The 22,215-nt window shown below is 43.1% G+C and overlaps 1 protein-coding gene across 3 annotated transcripts; it reads right to left on the minus strand.

Annotated features, from left to right (window-relative positions):
• Window positions 1-9,272: 9,272 nt before the first annotated feature.
• On the minus strand, window positions 9,273-20,786 carry ALDH8A1 (aldehyde dehydrogenase 8 family, member A1). Of its 3 annotated transcripts, XM_010156002.1 has the most exons (7): window positions 20,615-20,786; window positions 16,353-16,500; window positions 15,820-15,975; window positions 13,969-14,118; window positions 12,293-12,549; window positions 11,185-11,346; window positions 9,273-9,774 (listed from the first exon to the last, which is right to left on the minus strand). In XM_010156002.1, the coding sequence occupies exons 1-7, from the start codon at window positions 20,753-20,755 to the stop codon at window positions 9,322-9,324; spliced, it is 1,467 nt and encodes a 488-aa protein (XP_010154304.1). In that variant the 5' UTR covers window positions 20,756-20,786; the 3' UTR covers window positions 9,273-9,321. The 3 variants fall into 3 exon arrangements, with proteins under 3 accessions (XP_010154304.1, XP_010154306.1, XP_010154305.1); XM_010156004.1 differs by lacking the exon at window positions 11,185-11,346; XM_010156003.1 differs by lacking the exon at window positions 13,969-14,118 and having other exon boundaries at window positions 20,615-20,759.
• Between the last annotated feature and the right edge of the window lie 1,429 nt (window positions 20,787-22,215).

Below are 22,215 nucleotides of genomic sequence, written 5' to 3' on the forward strand. Positions count from 1 at the left end.
AATCACAAAAATGACTCAGTTTCAAGGAACAGAGCTCTTTCAAGAGCTACAAAAATCTGACAGCATCCCAATGGCTGTTCCATGTCATGCAAGTCCAGCCGTTAATGGCTGCTTCCTTAAACCAAAGTTAAGCTCCTACACTGTTAGTGGCACTGAAATCCGAATGAAAATTCAGTATTGCTCAGAATATTGTAGATTTGTGATTTTCCTGTCCTGCATATGAATGAGAGTCAGCAGTTGCTTTTTTTTCTTTCCCCTGTGCTCAGGTACACAATTTGAGTACACTCAAAAGCAACTGTCAGCAACACCTGTAAAACTTTTTTTTATTTGTTTCTTTTCTGAGCTTCCCCTGTGTCTATTTCTCATCTATATTCTGGCTTCTTTACAAATTAATTCTCTTGTGGTATAAATACCATCTACAGCTACTTCAAAGCGTCTTCATGATTTAGAGGTATATAAATGGATTTACAAGAGTCACTTACAGTGAGGTAATAATTACTCAGACTGCCTGCCTGCACCTAAAGCAGTCTGAGCTCCCCGTAAGGCATACTGAAAGCTCTCATTCTTACTTTTCCTACCTCAGCACTGCTCCAACTCATCCCAACCAGATACCCAGAAGCCAGAGCACAGACCAGCCAACACCTTTTTCCTTGAGTTCCAGCAGTGAGTGTTTTCCAGGCTTCTTGGAGACCCCATAAACCACATTACAACCAAAGAAAGGAGTAAGCAAGAAAATTTCAGCCGGGAACCTTCTGCTTCTCTCTTCCAAAGCCACTCTGGCAAGGTTATACAAGCCCTTCAGGATAGGACTGCATGAGGAAAAAAAGCCACCCTCAACTCCCTTTGAAGAAAATATCTTGCAGGTATTAGAATATATTCTGTCCATAAATTGCCTCAGCAGCCAAATGAACAGTGGTTCACACTTCCAGACGTACGATGTGTGAAGAAGCTTAATTAGCTAAAGTTCATACACTGCTTTGAAGATGGGAAGACCTCTGAATGAAGTGATAAGAACAGAACTAGAATCCATCCTTTCTGGTATAAAAAGGAAAAAAAAGGGGGGGAAAAAAAAAAAACCCCACATAAAAAGAAGATTGAAATTGCACAGAAAATGTATGCCAGAAAAATTTTCCAATCACAGGATTATTCATCAGAGTTTTACTTGGAGCCTCAGGGATTGTTTAGATGCTGTTATTTCCCAGCTGTATCTCAGTCGGAGACGTGATTTCACTACCTGTTTTTGACAGGTGACTCAAATGGGACATGAGAGTAAATATTGCTAGAACACTATGACATCATCTTCAACATTCAGGGCTCACAGTTTTCATGTTTAAAATACAGGAGGTTTCTGACAGCTTTCTCAAATAAAGCAGTCTTTTTTTGTGTCTCTCCAAGTACACAGCAGCCCAGCTAAAAATGTTGTTTCTGAAGCACATCATGCCCATTAAACAATTCATATCACTGAGTAACATTAGTAAGAAATGGTATCTAGGAGCAAACCAACAAGTGAATCTAAGTGCATGAACGCTCATTTCCAATTATTAATTACGAAGGCAAGAAAGATTAAGCATATTTAAAAATCAGTCAGAAATGCACCTCTTGCTGAATTTTCTCCTTGGACAGAATATTATCATCTTCACATCCAAACTCCATAAACTGCAATAACCCAGCCAAACCTCAGGAAGAATGACTAGAGGAATCATTTTCCTCACTCAGTGGCAAAAAGCCACATCTCTCGGGCAAAGAAGCATGAAGTGCTTTGGTAAACAGTGTTCTAACCCCACTGGGGAAAAGTGGTATTGATCAGACCCTGGGAGGAAAAGAAAGGTGAGTCCTAGGCAGGATGACAGCAAAACCAGGACCAAACAATCAGCTGATGATCAAAAGTAGATACTGGTTTGTTTTCCATTGGTTTCTATCAGCTGAGAGGAATATGACCTCCGATGGACCCTCATTCTTAAAATAAGGGAATTTTATGATGTCGTTGAGTCTATGGTGTTAAGCACTACAAATAAATAGTACGTTGTGCAATAAAGAGCTCAGGAATCTGAACAACTGTTTTTCTTTTAGGATGCTCATGGAAAGAAACTGAACAGGAAGGTAATGTCTCAGCCCAGACTGAGATTTTCTTTGGAAGTACATGGATCAATAGCTCAGCTTGCCCTTCTTTCTGGAGCACCACACTATGGAAACTGAAATCTGAATAGTTGTGCACATACACGTATTTATTTTTTAAACACGAACCAAAGGTTTCAAAACGTATCACCCACAGGGGAAGCAGCCTGAAGCTCCTTGCAGGGGTCAACTGATTTAGAAGAATCTCACAGTGCTGTAACAGCAATTTCTCTTTGAATCACCAAACTCTTCTGCACACGGCTGTTGAAGGATGCCAGTTTTCACTCCTGCCTCATAAGACTCAAAGCCACAAAATCCAGAGGCACATCTGATGATTAAGAAAACCCGACACACCATGCATTTGCAGAGGCAAAGCTGACAGCTCTGACAAATTATTTACTGTAGGAATAATTATTATGGGCTACAAAAGTATCGTTTCCATCCTCAAAAAGCTTAGTCCAGTTCCGGGAGCAAAACAGCACAGGAAGGAAGGAATTTCCTAATTAAAATTCTAAGACTATCATAGCTACTCAATGTCCTCTACATGGAAAACCAGCTGCAGTGTCTCCTTGGAAAAGGGTGACTGAAATACAGTCATTAAGCAGGACTGAAATGATCTGTTTTCAGCTAAGAAGTACTCATGAAAACATGGATATTTTAGCACAAGAATCCCAAACAGAATCCCAGGCTGACATTCTGCTATTTCCACCAAGAAACGTTTTGGCTTTCCTCTTGAGGACAAAAGCTTGCACTTTCAGCAGATAAACACAGTTAAATCACTCAAGACAAAGAATTGTAAATAAATCCATTAAAAAAAAAAAAAGGCAAGATTAGAAAATGTTCCATTTACTTACTTCTTTTTCTTCCTTTTTAAAAATTTTTTATTTCTTAAATCAACCCTTGAAAATGTTATTTTGCAGCTGCAGAAAATGTGACTTTTGCCTGACTTTTCTGTTGGGTCAGCCAAACTTGAAGAAAAACAAGAAATCTCTCTTTAACCAAGGGTAAACCCTCACTTTAATATGCACTGTTCCCAAAGGAGGAGAAAATTCAATTACTACAACGGTAGCATAATCTTTTCATTATTATTTCAGGAGCTCAGAGTTAATTGGACAAGTTTAGCACCCTGTGAATGAATGTGTGTCCTTATTTCCCCACGATAAATGGTCTATAATTACTTCCATTTCTCTGAAACCGGGAGACAGCTCTCATTAACATGACTCTGAAAGAAACCTTTTACTCTTTTGGGGACTTACACAGGCCCCATCGTTATCGCATCTGAGCACCCCACAACACCCCTCACAGACAGGGAATGTTCTTATCTCATCTTGCATGTAACGCGGCCACGTGGCTACGGTGAAGTTGTATGAGTACTCACGCCTCGGTCTCCACCACGGTTTAGCAGATACCTCTCACCTACTCATGTCCTAGTGAGATCCAGCAGATCTTACCAAAGCCCAGGACAAAGACTGATTCCTCACAACCAAATGAGAACCTTGCCCTGATCCACCTAACAGCTCTTGACTCTGCATCTCCCCTTTCCAGTGACGAGCATCCTTTAAACCACAGGCCCCAGGCTGTTCAGAACACTTGGGTTCCCTTCAGTGGGAGCACTTGTATTTTCTAGGAGATGATTAAGGACAACTGGTGCCAGAGGGAAACACCAAAAGCCAGGTTGTGCCATGGTTAACTCACCTCCCAGCAGAGAGGACATCTGTCCGGCACGTGCCACCACCCCCTGTGTTTCAGAAGACAAAACTTCCTCTTGGAAGCACTAGCCCAGTTGTGTGCATCTGCCCCGCTGGACTCATCACCAACCCACTCAATTGCTTCTCTGCATCTGAACACACAAACACACACCCCCCCCCAGGTGTCTCAGTAAAGCAGGTGTTTCTGAAGCCAAAGGATGTCGCAACACGTGGTCCAAGTCCCGCATTAGAAGGGCTTTTTCTTCCAAAACTGTGAATCATTTTCCTCTCTCCAAATCCTTTAAAAGAGAAATAGATGCACAACATGACAGTAACACTACATACAAAGGTTAAGACTGTTCGTGGTTTCAGCACACTTCTGCTTATCCTCTCCAGGATCATGCTGGCTCCCCTCAGCAATTGCAGGGATGTAGGAGAGCTCATGCTGGGTTCTACTCTGTTGGGCTGGTTTGGCTGGGCTGTTCTCATACTGCTGGCGCTTTCCCTCGGGATCGCCCAATCCTTTTCAACAGGGGGCAGCACCATACACACACAGTTTATGGAAGCATTAACTAGCTCTCAGCTGCGTTAAGACGCATCCAGTTTACCCAGTTATAATACTGCAGGACTTCCCTGTTTTTCTCCTTATACACCAACTCTTCATCTAAGTGTTACCAGTAGAAAATTTATTTATTCTACAACAAAGCTAGTGCATTGAGGGCCTCTAAGCATAACCATCACCCCCCAGGTGCAGAAACAAATGCTCGGAAAGGAGGGGAACAGATTTCAATGAAGAAAATGGCTCAGTCACCAGGATTTCCTGCAACTGTTCTGGGTCTCCTCTATTCATTATGATTAGCTTTCTACAGCATACTTAACTACTAATTAGGGTGAAGAATGGGACCCAGGCCTTCCTCCAGCCTAGGAAAATTTCATTCAATTTTCATTTTTCAGTCTCTCACCACACAGGAAATCCATAGGCTTAAAAAGAAGCTTTAAGTCAGGTATTTGGACACTTCAGATGGCACCTTTCTAGAGCTGAGACTGGTGTTGAGCAAACATCCTTCCAGACTCAGCAAAAACACATCAGCCCTGAGGACAAGTCTGACAGGAAAGTTATTCACAGTTCCCTCAGGATCCCACCACCCTTTTTTTCTTTTTCTGGTAAGAGGAAAGTCCTCGGGATAAGAGATCTGACTTTACCTGTGAAACTGAATCTTAGCGTAGAGCTTCCTGAAGTTCGGAAATGCAAAGTTAAGGTTTTAAAACTAGACTAGCTTACATTCTAGTTCTGCATGCAGAACTTAAGTTAGGCATGAAACTTGCTTTGACCCAAAAAGTCAAGTCTGTGTTCACCCCGGGGAGTTTTACAGATACTTCTTGTTTTGCTTGTTACAAACACTGTGGGAACAGAGGTGTAGCTTAATTTGAATATAAACATTAGAACCAATGTGTGCCCTCTACAAAGTAAAGCACATCCAGAGTCTTCCTAAGCAAAGATGCTTTCAAGCATTATACAATAGCTGAATACAGATACAAACATGCTAAGAAAAGATGTGAAACAGAACAAAAATTACCCAGTGCTAATTAAGAGCTGTAAAGTATGGCAAATACATCACTACCTGCCCATGTAAAGTAAAAAACTCACACCGAGAGAATCTTCTGGCATTAATCAGAACTGTACTCACCCCATCTATAAGAATTAACAGATGGAGCAACTCTCTGGGCTTTACATAACAGTAATTAAACAAATCCTCACAATGGTCACATGATTTCATGCACAAGCCAGGGCAGTCTACAAAAAAAAAAAAAGCTTTGCTGCAGAGTTGGAAAATTCCAGGTCGCGTAACCCAGCAACCTCTGCAAGAGCTGTCAGATTGATGTCTTGGATCAGCCCGCCTCGTCCTTCAGGATATCGTGTTCGCTGAGCAATGAGGAAAGCCAGGAACAAAGCAGCTGCAACAGGCACCTTCGTCGTCTGCAGGAAAAAGTTCTTGGACTACTTTGTCTAGAAGATGAGAGACAGTTATCCAGGCACGCTGCTGTACTAGAGACGAGTCTGAATGATGAAAATATGGAATGTCCATAGCATTTGGTACGTAGGAGAATTCTGTGTCCCCATAGACAGCCCCTGGTACAAGCAGGTAACCTCTCTCACGTCACCTGCTTCACAGCCACGAGCACCAGCAACTCTCTGGTGGGCTAGGACCAGAGGCTGGAGGTGGGCATGTGAAATGCAGGAATCACCTGTTACTGCAGGCAGGAAAAGAAATCTCCTCACCAGGTAACAGTCACCCATGTGTATATAGAATCATAGAATGGTTTGGGTTGGAAGGGACCTTAAAGACCATACAGTTCCAACCCCCCTGCCATGGGCAGGGACACCTTCCACTAGACCAGGTTGCTCAAAGCCTCATCCAGCCTGGCCTTGAACACTTCCAGGGATGGGGCATCCACAGCTTCTCTGGGCAACCTGTGCCAGTGCCTCACCACCCTCACCATGAAGAATCTCTTCCTGATATCCAATCTAAACCTCCCCACTTTCAATTTAAACCCGTTACCCCTTGTCCTGTCACTACAGGCCCTTGTAAAAAGTCCCCTCCCAGCTTCCTTGTGGACCCAAAGAATATATATACACACCTATATATACATACGTGAATCTGCACGCATCCAAAGGGCAAGAAATAGCAGAATAATCTAGGCAAGGCACTTGAACTGCTCCTTAACTGAAGAAGGAAGGAGCCTATGACAGCTGGAAAATGCAGAGAGGGACAATATTTTGTATCTTCATATGGGGTCTCCCTCCTGCCCAAAAGCAAGCATCATCATTAGCAACCGCAGACCACCCTTACCTCTCCCGAGGTGCTGGACACAGGGATGACCAAATGGGGCATCCCAGGAGTTCACTTCTGAGAAACCCTCAGAGCCATGATGGACATGGAACTGCTATCTCCACACCCCTTCAGTCCTGCAGAGCTCTGTCCCCTCCCCACCTGCTACTCCACCTCTTGTAAAATATCCCTGGTATCTTGGGCCAGAAACACACAGATGACACACAGGCCTTTATCTCCTGTACATGAAACATATACAGGAATTTCCCACCACATCTAAAACCAAGCCAAAATCAACACCTGGAAGAAAATTTAGCTAATTAAACCTGAACCTAGGCCAGATCCAGGTGGGGGAAGGAATCCATCCAAATCTACTAATTGTATACCATCCCATCTGCTGTTGCTGAAAATGCCTGCTCCCCAAACTAATGAAGCGTTTCACAGCTTTTGGGTTCTTCCGTTCTTCATGTTCTGCAACACTATTTAATACGAGAATTTTTAAAAAAAAAAAAAAAAAAAAAAAAATTGGCAGAATGAAACATGCTCTGAAGTAGCTGTTTCTTCCTCTCCCTGCAAAAGGGGAGACTGAGGGATAAAAATCCAAGGCGGGTGTTCTGCTGCCACCACATGGCCATGAACGCACCTAGGGCAGAGCTTTAAATAGAACAACGTTTGTGCTTCTTCAGAGCACATCGATTCACCAAGTCTAACATTATTATGTATTTCCTTAACTCATCTCCAGGTGGGGGTACTTGTTCCAAATCCATCAGATGACCAGGTTCCGGTCTTCCCTGCAAAACAGATCGATTCCAGAGATTTCCAGGTTCATCACACACTCAGGCCTCGGCCCCGGTGTACGAGTTACTTTGAAAAGGTCTTCTGAAAGAGAAAACCAGCTTTTCCAGCCAACTCAGGATGCATGTATCAAATGCTCCCAGTGAGCAACTCGGTCTGGATTGGCATCTGGAAGTGGGATTCATCGCCCGCTCTAAGAGCTCTAGAGCAGTCACTGGCAGAACTCGCACACAGTGAGGACACCAGAACCCCTATTTATTCCAGTGACTCTTCTCAACCAAAAGCACTTAGAGAGAAAAGTCTGCCTTTCTGGAGCCGTAATTTAAAATGCCCTGTCGGCATTTTTATTTTTATTCAGAAAAATACAGATCCCAGCATTACCATTTCCAAACTTTGGAAAGGAAAAAAATAAATCCTCTCTGGAAAATATACTCTTGCAAGGTACATTATACAAAAAACCTATCTTAATTATAAATATCAAAATAAAGGTATGGATTAGTATTCAAAGCCTAGACTTCTCTAGGCTGTCTACATCATTTCTACAAGGTATTACAGCCCTGCATATCACAGCTCCACAGCCCTAAAAATACTATAAACTGTACCAAAAAATAAAATTGCATTTTCTTTAACCCCACATCTCTCTCTATTTTCTTTTTGGTGTGCAGAGGAGCAGCAGACCAATTCGCTACTCCTTTCCTTCACAATTCATCAGTAATAATTTTTCATCCTTTTTCTTTCTTTTTTTTTTTTTATTTTAAAGGTGCCTTTCTTTTCCCCAACAGCCCTGAAAAAATATCCCAAAGGCTCATTAGGTCTTCTCAGAATACAGACATTTATGAAACTCCATGAAGCTTTGTTTACCGTATAATTCAGCTCAAAATCTGAAAAACAAGTTATGAAGGGCTGCTGTAAAAATTCAATAGCAACACAGCCATCTAGGGGTGGGGGTGTGGAAATGTGTGTCTCAGTTTATTTCTCTTTTTGCGGAATGAGAACAAATTTGTGAGATACTTGATTTCAAAAAGGAAAAAAAAAAAAAGCTCTGTAAATGAATGAAGGAAAGTTGCCAGTGGTTTTACAATTTGGTGACAAACATTTCCAACAGTCAGATTTCTTAGGAGTCACTTCCAGTCTTTATTAATGAAGAATGACACTGTCTGTGATGTAGCCAACCCTTTGTGCAGGGATGTGAAAAACACCACCACTGAGGCCTAGAAGTAACGAAAGGTTGTAATTTCAAAATAGTTAGAGGACAAGTCTTAGGATGATTTAGCTGCATACCATAAACCAGGTTACAATTAAAACATTTATTGTCTCTGTGTATCATGAGAATTTCAGGATCCCATGGTTTAACACCATTTAATGGATTAAAGGTACTGCCTTGAGCATTTAATGTGCTGTAGCGTAAGTCCTTGTCTGATACCAGTGAAGTGCACTATGGATTGGTACATGGAATGTACTACTTATAGTGGAAACAGGCTGATTCCTATTACAATATCAGACTCACAACATGCTTGACACTATCCCTCAAGGTAATCGCAGGTACAGTCATATATCATCTCTTCTCCAATCTGCCTAAGATGGAGAGATTTTTTAGATATGAATACTCAAAAAGCTTTAGGATCCATAAGATAAGGAAGTCATCTGGCTTGGGCTGGGCTGATTGGGGAGTTTGCATCCACCTTCTCATTAAATATGAAAGGCTGAATTCAGTATTAGCATTTGGGATGACAACTTTCAGCTGTCATTGACATTACTTGCTGAAAGTTCAAGAAGACGACGGCCACAATAGCAGCTTGTGTTCCAGAAAGCCATTTATGGTAACACAAATTACTACGGTAACACAAATTACTGTCATTTATGTTATCCTAAAATACTTCCGCTGACATGTATCAGTGCTTTATTGTGATGGTTTTGACCTCAGTGAAGAACTCGTAGGAATCCTTTGCTCCCTCCCTTCCAATGCCTGAGGCTTTCATCCCACCAAATGGCAAGTTCAGATCTCTAACAAGCCAGCAGTTGGTCCACACCAATCCAGCCTGCAGTCTTTGTGCCACCCGATGAACGCGTCCCACGTTGCTGGACCACACAGTGGCTGACAAGCCGTATTTCACACTGTTGGCTCTTTCAATCACTTCTTCTTCAGTATCAAATGCTACCACACATGTCACAGGACCAAAGATCTCTTCTTGCATGCAACAGGATTCATCTTTGACTTCAGCAATAACTGTGGGCAACATGAAATAGCCTTTCTGGTTGCCAGTTGGGAGAGCCAAGGAATCCACTCCCTCTCCACAGAGGACTTTGGCTCCTTCACCTTGGGCTTTCTTCACATAGCTCCTTACCTGGGGGAAGTATCAGGAAAACATCATTGCTAAAGGACACCAAATACTGAGAGTCCACCTTTCCAGTCTGGGCACATCAACAGGAGCCCCTGAGTTTCTCTAACCAGATCACGCTGCCTTTACTTCCCTCCTAACAACAGAGGTAATTCCCTAGGTTTTGTTGTTACGTTTCTCTAAAAGTAAGGGTGGGTATTTCTTGCTGTAAAACAATCCTTCTCTCTCTCCAAACACTTACTAGCCAGCAGGCAACACCGCTGGCCCTTCTCACTAAGTATTCTCAAAAGGGTAGGGCCCCTGGTGAAAACACAAGTGGTCCCAGAGCCTCCCTCCCTTCTTCCAGGAGCTTGGGCAGTTTGCCACATATTCCATGCCACAGTTTACTCATTTACTCGAAGGGATCAGTAATATTTTCCTACCTCACAGGCAGGCTTGTGAAATGTTCACATGCCGCTATGACGATGAAGCCACAAATGCTATAGAATATCTCATCAATAAATAATTAAAGCTGTTTCCATGGCTGCTGCTATCATATGCTGCCTTGAACACATAGGACATGCTATTGCTGTACTTCTGAAACCATTGCCTGATTTCTCTCCCTGTAAAAACACCACAGAGACACCACTGGGCTTCCTTTCTCTTTTTCTTCTTTTAACCACATTGGTAGGTTAGGCTTGGAAGTCCCCTGTGGAGCCACAGACCTCGGACCTCGTGAGGTGGGTGTTTCTGAACAGGCCTGGAGAACCTGCCTGGGCATCAGGAAGCGTGACAAAGGTTTGGCTTTCTCTCTCTGCGGCTTTCGGTTTGCTTCTTGCTTATGCTGATCGTGTCAGATAGTTCTGGGATGTGAGCATCTGCTCTCTTGAACTCTGACACCATGAAAATTGATTTCATATAAGCCACTAAAGCAGACTACATTTAACCATGCACCATCTCAACCTCCTTCTACCCATATGCAACTCCAAATTACTGCAAGCTGCCCTAGGAAACTGTCTCCCCAGGATCTGCCACATGTAAAAATAGAACTTTTATCTTATTAGCTACCTTATTTGGCTAATAAGCGATCTCAGCAAATGCAATATTAAAATCCAATAAAATGTTGCTGAACTCTAAGACGGGTTAGTATAAATTCAAGATTAAGATTTATACATTTTTAATTATTTCACTTCAAATAGGAAAAAATATTGTTTGTAATTTTAAATTCTTTTCCCTAGGGAGCTGATTTTTCTGGAGTAATGACATGATCCCAGGCCGCAGGCAACAGAAACCTTATCAAAATGATATCTTAGAATGGTTTTCAATCATCATCCCTCAGAGCTAACCTTGGAGAGGACATGGTCCTTTCCACATACCTCTGAAATCACCTGCCATAGCTCTCTAAAAGATGAGATTACAAACTCCATGTAACATCACCTTTTCCAGATGCTCTTTACTTATTAATGCTCCCACATTGACTGTAGGATCTGATGGGTTCCCAACCTTCCACTTCTTAGCCTCTGTCACAAAGCTCTTCAAGAACTCACTGTATATGCCCCTCTGAACGAAGATCCTCGAGGTGCAGAGACAGATCTCACCCTAACAAAAAGAAACAAACAAGAACAACAACAGTTTCAGTTCATATTACACTGGGCTATGGACGAATATTAAGAGTCACATTCCAGAATGATATTTGTGTCCTTGCATCCTCAGGAGTATAAACTACATTCACCAACACTGCAAAGTAGGATTTCTCCCAGGTTAAAAAGGAAAAGAAGAAAAAGACAAAACAGCAATTACAGGATTGTACAGTCAGTTATCAATGCAAAAAAAATTGATTTTTTCATTGATTACATGTTGTCTTCTCCAACATTTTTCAAAGGAAGTGTGAGAATGATCTCTGTCATCATTTCCTGATAATCCCTTTCTGATATCAAGCTATTTTTCCAAACACTTGGCCTGACACAGTTTCAACGGCTTTGCTGATCTCTCCTGAAGGTGGTGATAAAGGAAGAGGAACGTTGATAGATTTTTTTGCAGGGAGTCTCCTAATTTAATTCCAGAAAATCAGCAAACTTCCCACTTACTTGCAGGGTGGGATTTAAACAGCTGCTTTCTGGAATGATAATCAATATATCTGTTTTGAGAGGGATAATGACACCTTGTTGTTTTCTGATGGAGAGTACTAGGAAGAGCCCTTTATTAATTTAGGATTTGGATCCAGAGGTGTAGGTGGGCAGACACACACCCTCTCAGACACACACACCTCCTGCTGCAAGGCAGGGTTTTCAACATACAGAGGTGGGAAGCACCTGGTTGGCCCTTTATTATTTTGTTTCCCTGCTCGTGAAATAAAGAAAAATATGGAAAAAAAGGGCAATTTACAGTTTGTAACATTTACTGTTACAATTTACCAAATGTTGTAGCACACCTTGACAATTTAGGATTTGGATCCAGAGGTGCAGGTGGGCAGACACACACCCTCTCAGACACACACACCTCCTGCTGCAAGGCAGGGTTTTCAACATACAGAGGTGGGAAGCACCTGGTTGGCAAAGCTGGATCGCAGGGTCGTGGGGATGCACTGGGCCAAGTCGGCATCATCAAAGATGATGGCGGGGTTTTTGCCTCCCAGTTCCAGTGAAAGCCGTTTGCAGTATGGAGCACTTTTCTCTGTGATCCGCTGGGCCGTCAGCGTGCTTCCTGTGAAGGAGATCAGGGGCACGTCGGGATGGCTGACGAGGGCTTCTCCTGCCTTGGCGCCCGTTCCAAACACCACGTTCACCACCCCATGGGGTACTCCTGATGGGAAGAAAGGCAGACAGCCATCGTACCCTTTCCCTTGCTCTGTGGGTTTCACTTCACTAGTTTTTGCCTTTGAAGTCAGAAAATTACCAGTAGCTGTAGGGTGACAAAGACGCACCCTTAACTTACATAGCAGCTGAAAGGCATGATTTATGAAATAAAAGATGTTTAATAACTCTGGGGAAGGTCATGGGTTAAAACACAAAACCAATCGCACTGATCAGTCAAGACTGCCTGAAAACCACCAGCAGAGACCCACTTTTCATTCAGGGAATCATAGAATCACAGAATGGTTTGGGTTGGAAGGGACTTTAAAGACCATCTAGTTCCAACCTCCCTGCCATGGGCAGGGACACCTTCCACTAGACCAGGTTGCTCAAAGCCTCATCCAGCCTGGCCTTGAACACTTCCAGGGATGGGGCATCCACAGCTTCTCTGGGCAACCTGTTCCAGTGCCTCACCACCCTCTCCATGAAGAACTTCTCCCTGATGTCCAATGTAACTCTCCCTGCTTTCAATTTAGAGCCATTGCCCCTTGTCCTGTCACTAGATGCCCTTTTTAAAAGTACTCCCCAGCTCCCTTGTAGCCCCTTCAGGTCCTGGAAGGCTGCAATAATGTCTCCCCGGAGCCTTCTCTTCTCCAGGCTGAACAAGCCCAACTCTCTCAACTTGTCCCCATAGCAGAGGTGCTCCAGCCCCCTGAGCATCTTCATGGCCTCCTCTGGACTCGCTCCAACCAGTCGATATCCTTCTGATGTTGAGGGCTCCACAGCTGGATGCAGCACTCCAGGTGGGGTCTCACCAGAGCAGAGTACAGGGGCAGAATCACCTCCCTCGACCTGCTGGCCACACTTCTCTGGATACAGCCCAGGATACGGTTGGCTTTCTGGGCTGCCAGCGCACACTGCCGGCTCATGTCCAGCTTTTCATCCACCAGTACCCCCAAGTCCTTCTCCTCAGGGCTGTTCTCTATCCACTCTCCACCGAGCCTGTACCTGTGCTTGGGATTGCCCCGACCCAGGTGCAAGAATAAGCAGCTGTCCTCCCAGTTGTTCTTAACAGTGAACCAAATACAGGCACAACAGCCACCGAATCAGGACTCTCATTCACTTACTCCTACGTGGTTCCTCTCCTGGCACCACAGACTTAGGACACCCTTAAGTGGAGTGCAGGAAGGAGATGGGAGGCACAGGAAGACTTTTCATGGGAAGACAGTGGAAAAACCTGGGCAATAGCTGGGGTGAGGAGATGGGACAGTGTGAGGACAGGGAGAGCTTTTTGTTTGCCAGTGTAACATTCAGCTACAGCAAAAGGTCTTTCCCAAATTCTTTGAGCACTTTCTGATTGCTGCAACAAAGTGGTGCACAGGCAAGCATTCCCACCCATTTCCCCTCCTTAACATGCCAGGGGACTTACCTGCTTTCTCCAAGAGTTTGCACATCATCCAAGCTGTGACAGATGTCATCTCACTTGGCTTGGCAACCACAGTATTTCCACATGCAATGGCAGGAGCTATTTTCCAGGTCAACAAATACAGTGGCAAATTCCAGGGACTGATTAAACCAGCTACAAAGCAAAACCACAAAAAAAAAAAAAACCCATCCAAAAAAAACCAACAACCAGGAGTTCAGTCTGCTGGGTCGATTCTCTAACCTCAATACACTAATTCAGATTTATGAAGGGAATTCAGCTATGGCTTTTATTTCCAGACAACTCTACAACAAATTTACAGCTAGAAACATTTCTCAGGGGCAGATAAGAGTTTTGTGCAAATGATCCTAAAGGTGATCAGTGAGCTCTCTGAATAAGTTTCGCTGCTTCTTCAGGTCAGAGTCTTATGTTCACAACAGCTTTCCAGTGTTTTCTAGGAAAATTCATGCAAGGCTAGACAAAAACTATATACATCAACTGGTCTGTGGTAACATTCTGTATTAGCTAACAGCAAGTTAAGGTAATGTGTGTTAGCTCAGATGACTCTTGCTTTTTCTTGCTCTTTAGAACTTCTTTTCTTCCCCTAATTTTAATACAAAAAAGAGCATGCATAATGTACAGTGCATATTTTCCTGATAAACTTCAGCCTAACTTACGAGTGCCAAAGTTTATGAGTGTAGAAACTGTTTCCACAAATTGCTGGGTGACCAGAATTTTTTCAGCGATTACCTTTGGGAATACTTTCACCTTACATATTTATAAACAATCCATATTTGTTAGGTGTGGTCACTCACAAAAGCCACAGGATTCCTTGCTGTTGGACGCAGCCAATGCAGTGAGTGACTTTCCCTTATGAGAGGAGTTTTACCAGAAGTACTTATGCGTTTCTCTGGAGAGAAGCAAAACTTTTAAATAGGTCCTCTAGGTCAGCCAATTTTATTTTTTTATGTAAGTGTGAATGTGGCACATTCATAGATATTTAGATAAAAAAACCCCTAGTGATAGAATCATTATGACTTATCACTCCTCCAGGTCAGCGCAGCCACTTCATTTTTGAAACATCAGCAGCATCTGGTGGTGGAGTTCAGCAAGGCCCCAGCAAAAATCGTCTGAGACCCTGTGTTCGTGCCCGTGGCAAGCTGAAATGTCACTGCATGCTACTACTGCTCCTCAAAGGCGAGGAGGATCCAGCTCTCCTCACAGGAGCAGCAGCTCAGTGCTTCTGAACACCTCACTGATTCACAGAGGTAATACTTGTTTGCTTCCCCCACCTCACACGTACAAAACGCAAGAGAGATTTTGAGGATGAGAGCTGGCAGGTTAAAACAGATGTGTGCTGGTTTTATTTGGGACAGTTAACTTTCCTCACAGTAGACAGTACAAGGCCATGTTTTGGTTCTGCTCAGACTCATATTGATAAAATACTAATGTTTCAAGTTGTTGCCCAGCAATTTTTACACTAAGCCCAGGACTTTTCCAGTTTCCCATACTGCACCCATGTTCCCAGCTTCTTCTCTACAAGAAGGTATGAGGGGACACAGCCAGGACAGCTGACCCAAACTGACCAAAGGGACATTTCATGCCATCAAACGTCACACTCGGTATAGAAGTTGGCTGGGGTTAAACCACAACAAGATGCTTCTTAAGACATCTAAGAACCCTTTTTACCATGAAGTAGCATAACTGATTTTACATCAAGTTGCTCATGCTTTAGCAGCCTATTCATGTTTAGCACATGATCCAGAGACAACAAATGCTTTGGAAAAATCCTCTTTCTTGAGACACTGCTGAAGCAGTCACTCTGCCAAGCTTTTTGGTGTTTTGTAAGCACCATACCAACTCCCACAGGTGTCCTCGAGGTGTAATGCACACAGCCCATTGTTGCCATCTCGGTGCACTCTGTTGTGTGATGAAGGATGGAAGAGGCAAAGAATCGGAAGTTGTACACTGCCCGAGGGATGTCCACGGTTCTAGCAAATGTAATAGTCTTCCCTGAAACAAAAACAAGCACAACGCTGTGTTATCATGGGCAGAAACTGTGCTTTAAACTCTGCTCGGAAATCTGATTCGCATGTTTTTTGGGAAATATGTTTTGTCCTGCCCCCAAATAATCCCCAGCACAGTGCAACCATAGTCAATGACAACAGCTGCCCTGTAGTACTTCATTCCAAATATCTAACGACTGAAGTCAAAGTCAGCAATTCTGAAAAGCCAGAATGCCCCAGGAATCCAAAATCAGCAACTGCTGCACAGTTCATGCACTTGAACTCCAATTTGCTCCAACAGTTCATACCATACTAAAAGTTTGGACTATATACTCCAGTGTTCAGCAAGACACATTATTCGAGATCAATAGTTCCAATTTTTACCCTGATCCTTTGACTCTGCTTGTGCAAATGCTTCCAGGTCATGTTCAATCAGATCTGCCAATTTGTTCAAGATCTGAGATCTTTCCAATGGACTTTTTGAGGACCAGATTGGGAAGGCATCTTTGGCAGCTCTGACAGCAGCTTCCACCTAAAAAAAGCAAAAGCGTGAAAGTGAATGTTAATGAAAGGCCTTAGAAAGAATATCAAACAATTAGCAGATGAATTCATATTTCAGAGGCTAATAATCCAGGTGACATTGTTGGGAAGACTGCATCTCTTCAGAGTTGTGACTCCATAGCTTCTCCATTTTCACCTTGTCAGGACACTACCCCATAACTCAAGAAGTGTTACTGAAATAGAATATCTAGAAAGAAAGTGCCACTCTAACTCTTGCTTTTCTCTGAATTCCAGCAACTATGGGCAACCCTCCAGGTCTAGAGGAAATGCTGGATGGGTCAACTGGCACTGGCCAAACCCATGGAGAATCTTGTTTCTCACAGAGAAAGTGCAAGAATTTCCCAGAGCAAACGCAGCCTCAGTCTCAATGTCCACAGCCCTTGCAACACAGGACTTCAGCCACACTGGGCAATGATGAAAGTAAGTGCTTGGGGAAGGAACAGACTGTATGCCTTGCTAGCCTTTGATTTCCCTTTACCCCAGCAGGTTAAAGCAAGGACCAGGAGTATATTTACAGAATTCATGCACAGAGAAAATCTTTCACCTTACCCGATCACAGTTAGAAACTCATTAACAATCTTCCCAGAAAAGAAGGGAGGGGGGGAGCTCCTTTCTAAACTTGTGGGACTCAGACAGCTATCTAACCAGATACCTCATGAAGTTTACAGATATGAAAGATCATTAAATCCATTTATACAGATGCATACCAACCTTATCATCATTTCACCTGAGATGTACATAACTGCTGCATGGCCCTTCAGACTGGGCTTTCTGAACAGTGGTAGATTACCAGCACTTTTCTGAAGCAGACTAGGCTATAAAGGATTAAAACTCACCAGAAAGCTTTCTCTCCCATCAACTGTCCCCTGGGCTCTTAAATGGAAGTTAACTTCAATTACTGATTTATAAGCAGTTCCTTCTAGAGGTTTACCAGTCTCTCAGATTTACTAAAGATGATTACCAACATCCTTCCATATGTTAATTAAGTGCTCTATTTCCCAATGTTTGCTTCCTATGTATCCCTTTTTTATTGCTTCCAATGTCTAATATACACATCACAGTGGGCTTTTAGTCAAAGCTGTCTTAGCTGGTTTCCCATAATAGTTGATCATAAATTTCTTCAGCTTTTGGAAATCTGCCAAAGGTCAATAACTAGGAGGATGCTGATTAATCAGATCATTCCGACCTCTCCTAATGTTGCCATATTGCTGGTTTCCCAAAATGCACCAATTCCACAAAACTGAGTTCCAAATTTGTCCCTTCAGATCGTGACTGGTGTCATAAAACCCACCACAAAGTAATTTAAAGTCACTCCAATGATGTTTTACTAACAAGGGCACAAAAGTTCAAACGGGTGAAAAGCCTCTCCCATGCACAGCAGAGTTTATGGTCTCCCTAAAAACAAGAACCAGAGTTTGAAGGCCAGAATGATACTGGCACAGAGGCCCAGGCGGGAAATAAACCACCTTGCACAAGGTCACACAGATCACTGGCCAAGCTCAGAAACCTACACCCTGCTCTTTCGACTGTGGCTCAACACCCTGCTGCTCAGGTGCCAGCGGCGGCAGGCTGTCAGCCACCAAACATCTGGAGCAGGGCCAAAGCAGGCCTGGGAAAGGGGAACTGCAGCTTCTTGAGCGAGTCAGGTGTGGATGGCATGCTACCCCGAAAAGGTTCACCCTCTGTGAAACCACACCACCTCTGCGAATTAACTTGTTCTTCCACCCTCCCGTCATTAGGTGCCATTGTCGTGCTGCTTCTCATCTGTCCTCTCCTCTGTGGCCTGTTCCCCCAGGTGCTTGATGTGAAGTTAAGGCTATCTGCATTTTTAACCCTCCAGCGGGTTTAGAAGAAGGAAGAATATGTTGCATTTTCACAGAGAGCAGAAGAGAAAATTAGTAGAGGAAGGAATGAAGTGGCAGATCTAAAAAAAAACCAAACAAAAAGGCAAGAGGAAAAAAAAAGGAGAATAGTTGAAAGATTTGTACAGAAGAAATAAGAGACCTTACAAAGGTTAAACAGTTGCTCAGTTTGACTAGCAAAAAGCAGCAAAGAATGTCGAGCCACAAAGAAAACACGCATAAGAATTCAACTATGAACTTGTCTGAAACACTTCCTTCTGCTTTCTTCTTCTGCACAAGACAGACACAGAGAAACAAAATACAACCCAGGCCTGTCGTAAAAAGTTGATAGCAAAATACCCAAAACTGCCCTCAGAACATGATCTTTGCTTTCCCAGGGGACAATGCACAGGAGCAAGGTTCTTTAAAGAGATTTTTTTTTTTTTTTCCAAGGAGATATTTGCCAGGACTAATTAGCCCTGAGCAGCCTGTCTTTTGGAGATACAGGGCACCTGTTCAGCTTGCTTTGGTGCTGCTATTTGGAATTGAAGACACCGAGCTAAGGGACAAATTAACCTCCGAAAAAAGCAGTTGGTGTTTTTGGCAGAAACTGGCTGAAATGGCCACTGCAGCTGACCTGGCGTTAAATTGCAGAGCCAGCAAGAGATTCACTGCCTGTCTCCGTTCTGCCTTCTAACCTTCCACTAAAATTAACCAAGGAAAAATCCAACTGGACACTGAGTTTTGCTAGAAACCAGCACCCCAAGTTCTTTGCTGAAGCTGGGTCTAGATGCACATTTTGATATCTCTAGAAACCCTCTAATTAGCATGTGATTGCATTTTCCCCTGCAGCATAGCCCATCAGTCACCAGCAGATGCCAGCTCTGCAGAGCCCAACCTTCACGTATAACTGCCTAAAGACAGGAGTAAAGCACACTCTGATTTTACAGACCAGACATTTAAACTGGGTTCCTGCTGCTACTAACAACCACTAACTCAGAAAGCTGAAAGAGAAGCCATTGCTCTTTGGTGTATTTAAATAATATCTCCAGAATGGCCAGCAGCCTACTTTTGTTAGGCTGTTCTGGCATTCTCACATCTCTGGTATTAATGATTTTGCAAATGAATGAACAGGAAGATTTGCACCTGCACATCAAAGAGAAGCCTTTTCAGGCATAATTAGGGTTGGAATGAACTTACACAGATGCATTCTAACAAACCCAACCTGTTACTCTTTAACCCTTGGTCATCAGCATCTAGCAAATATTGACCAAGTTGAGATTATAGTGCAAAGGTTTCTGCTGAGAGAAGCAAAGAGAAAAGATGTCAGCGGGACTGAAATGCAAGTGAAGGGAACAGCTACACACAGTAGCAATTCGTTTTTCAGAAAATTTTGAAAATACTGTACACTACTTGTCAATATTTTCCAAGCCCTTCACATTATCCAAGCTTCTCCAGTTATTTGTCTTCAGTATATCTGAAGCACTATGTTCGACACACACTTGTAGGCCCCTTATAAAGTAACATCAATGAAACTGCAGCTCCCCAAATGCATGTCACACTGCACATCCACATCTAAACACGTAGACAGTACCAGGAAACATTCACCCCCCTAGAAAGCACAGGACTAGGAAATATTACACTGATGAAGAGGACAAGGCTATGTTATAAGGAAATGTCTAGCCATTGCAGCCACTTCATCACCTCCACTTAATATCCAACTGCTAACACCAGAGGTCTGGAAGCTTTTTACCATCTTCAGGGAAGAGTCAGCAAGCCAAAAATCCTTTAAATGACAACTGCAAATCCTCAACACACTTAAGGGAGAACACATGTCACTGTATACAGTGCTTCTAAGTTAATTTGAAGAAAAGATCAATAAACCCTTCTCTCTGTTAGATTGTTTATACTTACAGCCAGGCTGAGCATTATTGCTGACTTATGTACAGGATAACTCCCAGGTGAGCTGAAGGAACTCCATGAAGTGACTGAAGCTTTGTTGATTTACACCATCCTAAGAACCCACCTTTAACTTTCTAACAGCAAAAAGTGGAGGAAAAAAAAAAAAAAAGAGTATTCGGGCGTTGCAGCAATAGATTACGCAGCCCTACAGTACAATCAAGAACTTATTTAAGCATTAAAGTCTTCAGTGGTTATCTGTTCTTTCACCTTCTGCCTCTCCCAGTCAGAAGTATTAATGTTATGTGCATTAAACCTTCCTTTGTATGTTCGGATAGTACTCACCTCTTCTTTGCCACTGTCTGGCACCCTGCAATAGACATCTCCGGTGGACGGATTATAGGAGTCTATGTAGCAGGAACAAGGAACAAATTTGCCACCTATGAAGTTCTCCAGCACTAAGAGAGCCTTTGGGTAAGCCATCATTAGCCGCTTGCTTCGCCTGTGATTTTTTTCTATGAGGCATCAATTTAGATTAGTAGGTCTCTACGTATTTGCACAGCGAGCCTGAACTCCTCCCCCTCTCTGTCTTCCCTGCACCGCTTGCTCATGAGTTGGAACAAACCCTGGCAACAACAAAGAGGAAAGTGGGGGAAAAGTTACTATTTCTGTGACACTTGGTTCTTTTCTAGGAGTCGAAGCAGCGAGGCAGGATCAGCTTAGATGTTAGCAAATAGCTCCTCTCTGTCTATAGGAAATAAAGTGCTAAAGAAGGGGAGGAAAAGAAATGGACCAGGAAATGTCTCTGTATACAAGTTTTTCAAGCTACAGTCTGGAGATACTTTGCAACAAATACACAAAATAACGTAAACAACGTATAGCCAGGAACCTCCTCCTTAGCATCAGTAGACACAAAGACACTTGGACTAGCATGTCTGCAACTCATGTTCACGGCTTTGTCATCATCAATCCTTTTCCTTTTAACCCAGAAAAAAAAAAAATTTAAACAAAACAAAAAAACCCAAACAAACCAAAAAAACCCCTTTCTTTTTTTTCTACCAACATCCCCAAACATCAAACAACACAAGTAGCTGAGTGGCCCTTCAATTCAAAACAGTTGAGCAGCACAATCCTACCTAGTACACTCTGTTGTATGCTGCCAGAAGTCCTGTTCGTCACAAAGACGGACACGGGCTTTCATGCTTTCCCCCCCATAGATATTACAGTGGAAGCCACCTTAGTGTAGCGAAGCCTATTATTAGGCGATTCTTTAAATCCCCAAGAACTTGAACCGCCTGGTAAGAGCTGTGTAAAGACATTTTTCTCCAAGAGGGAATGCTTAGTTTATCAAATTGCTCCAAGATGGCATGCCACCTCCTTGCCCTCCCACATATTCAAAACACCACATCCATATAGGAGAGCAGTATGTTGTCACCAGGAGATTGAGAATCTCTCAATGAGCAGTTTAGAAAGCTTTTGCAGGCTAGATCACTGCCAAGCCATCAAACTTCTTGCGGGTGAACACACAAACAAATTTTGATCGAATAAGGGTGATACATTTGAGTTGCACAACAACAGATCATTTATGCATCAACCAACCGTCGCCTCTGGGCAGAGTTCAAATCAGTGCTGAAAGGTAGTGCAGTCATGTTGAAACTGGATTAGGTAATACCTCTGGCTCTCCCGAACTGCAAACTGGGAAGGCACGCAGTAGTTCTGTCAAAGAATACCCAGTCTCAGAATGTAATGCAACTGTGTGCAAGCGTGTGCAAGGAGGGTTCATCCCATTTCACACTTCCTTGTCCACAAACAGCAAGGGATTTACTGAAGTCTTAAAACTGAAGGCAAGTTCTTCTGTCTGTAGCATTTCAGTTGTCCCCTGACTGAAAAGCAACCTAAACATGTTCAAGGTGTAAAGGCAAGTTCAAGTGGAACAGATTCAACGC

The sequence above is a fragment of the Eurypyga helias genome, unplaced genomic scaffold, assembly GCF_000690775.1.
Source record: "Eurypyga helias isolate BGI_N326 unplaced genomic scaffold, ASM69077v1 scaffold38597, whole genome shotgun sequence".
Taxonomy (NCBI): domain Eukaryota; kingdom Metazoa; phylum Chordata; class Aves; order Eurypygiformes; family Eurypygidae; genus Eurypyga; species Eurypyga helias.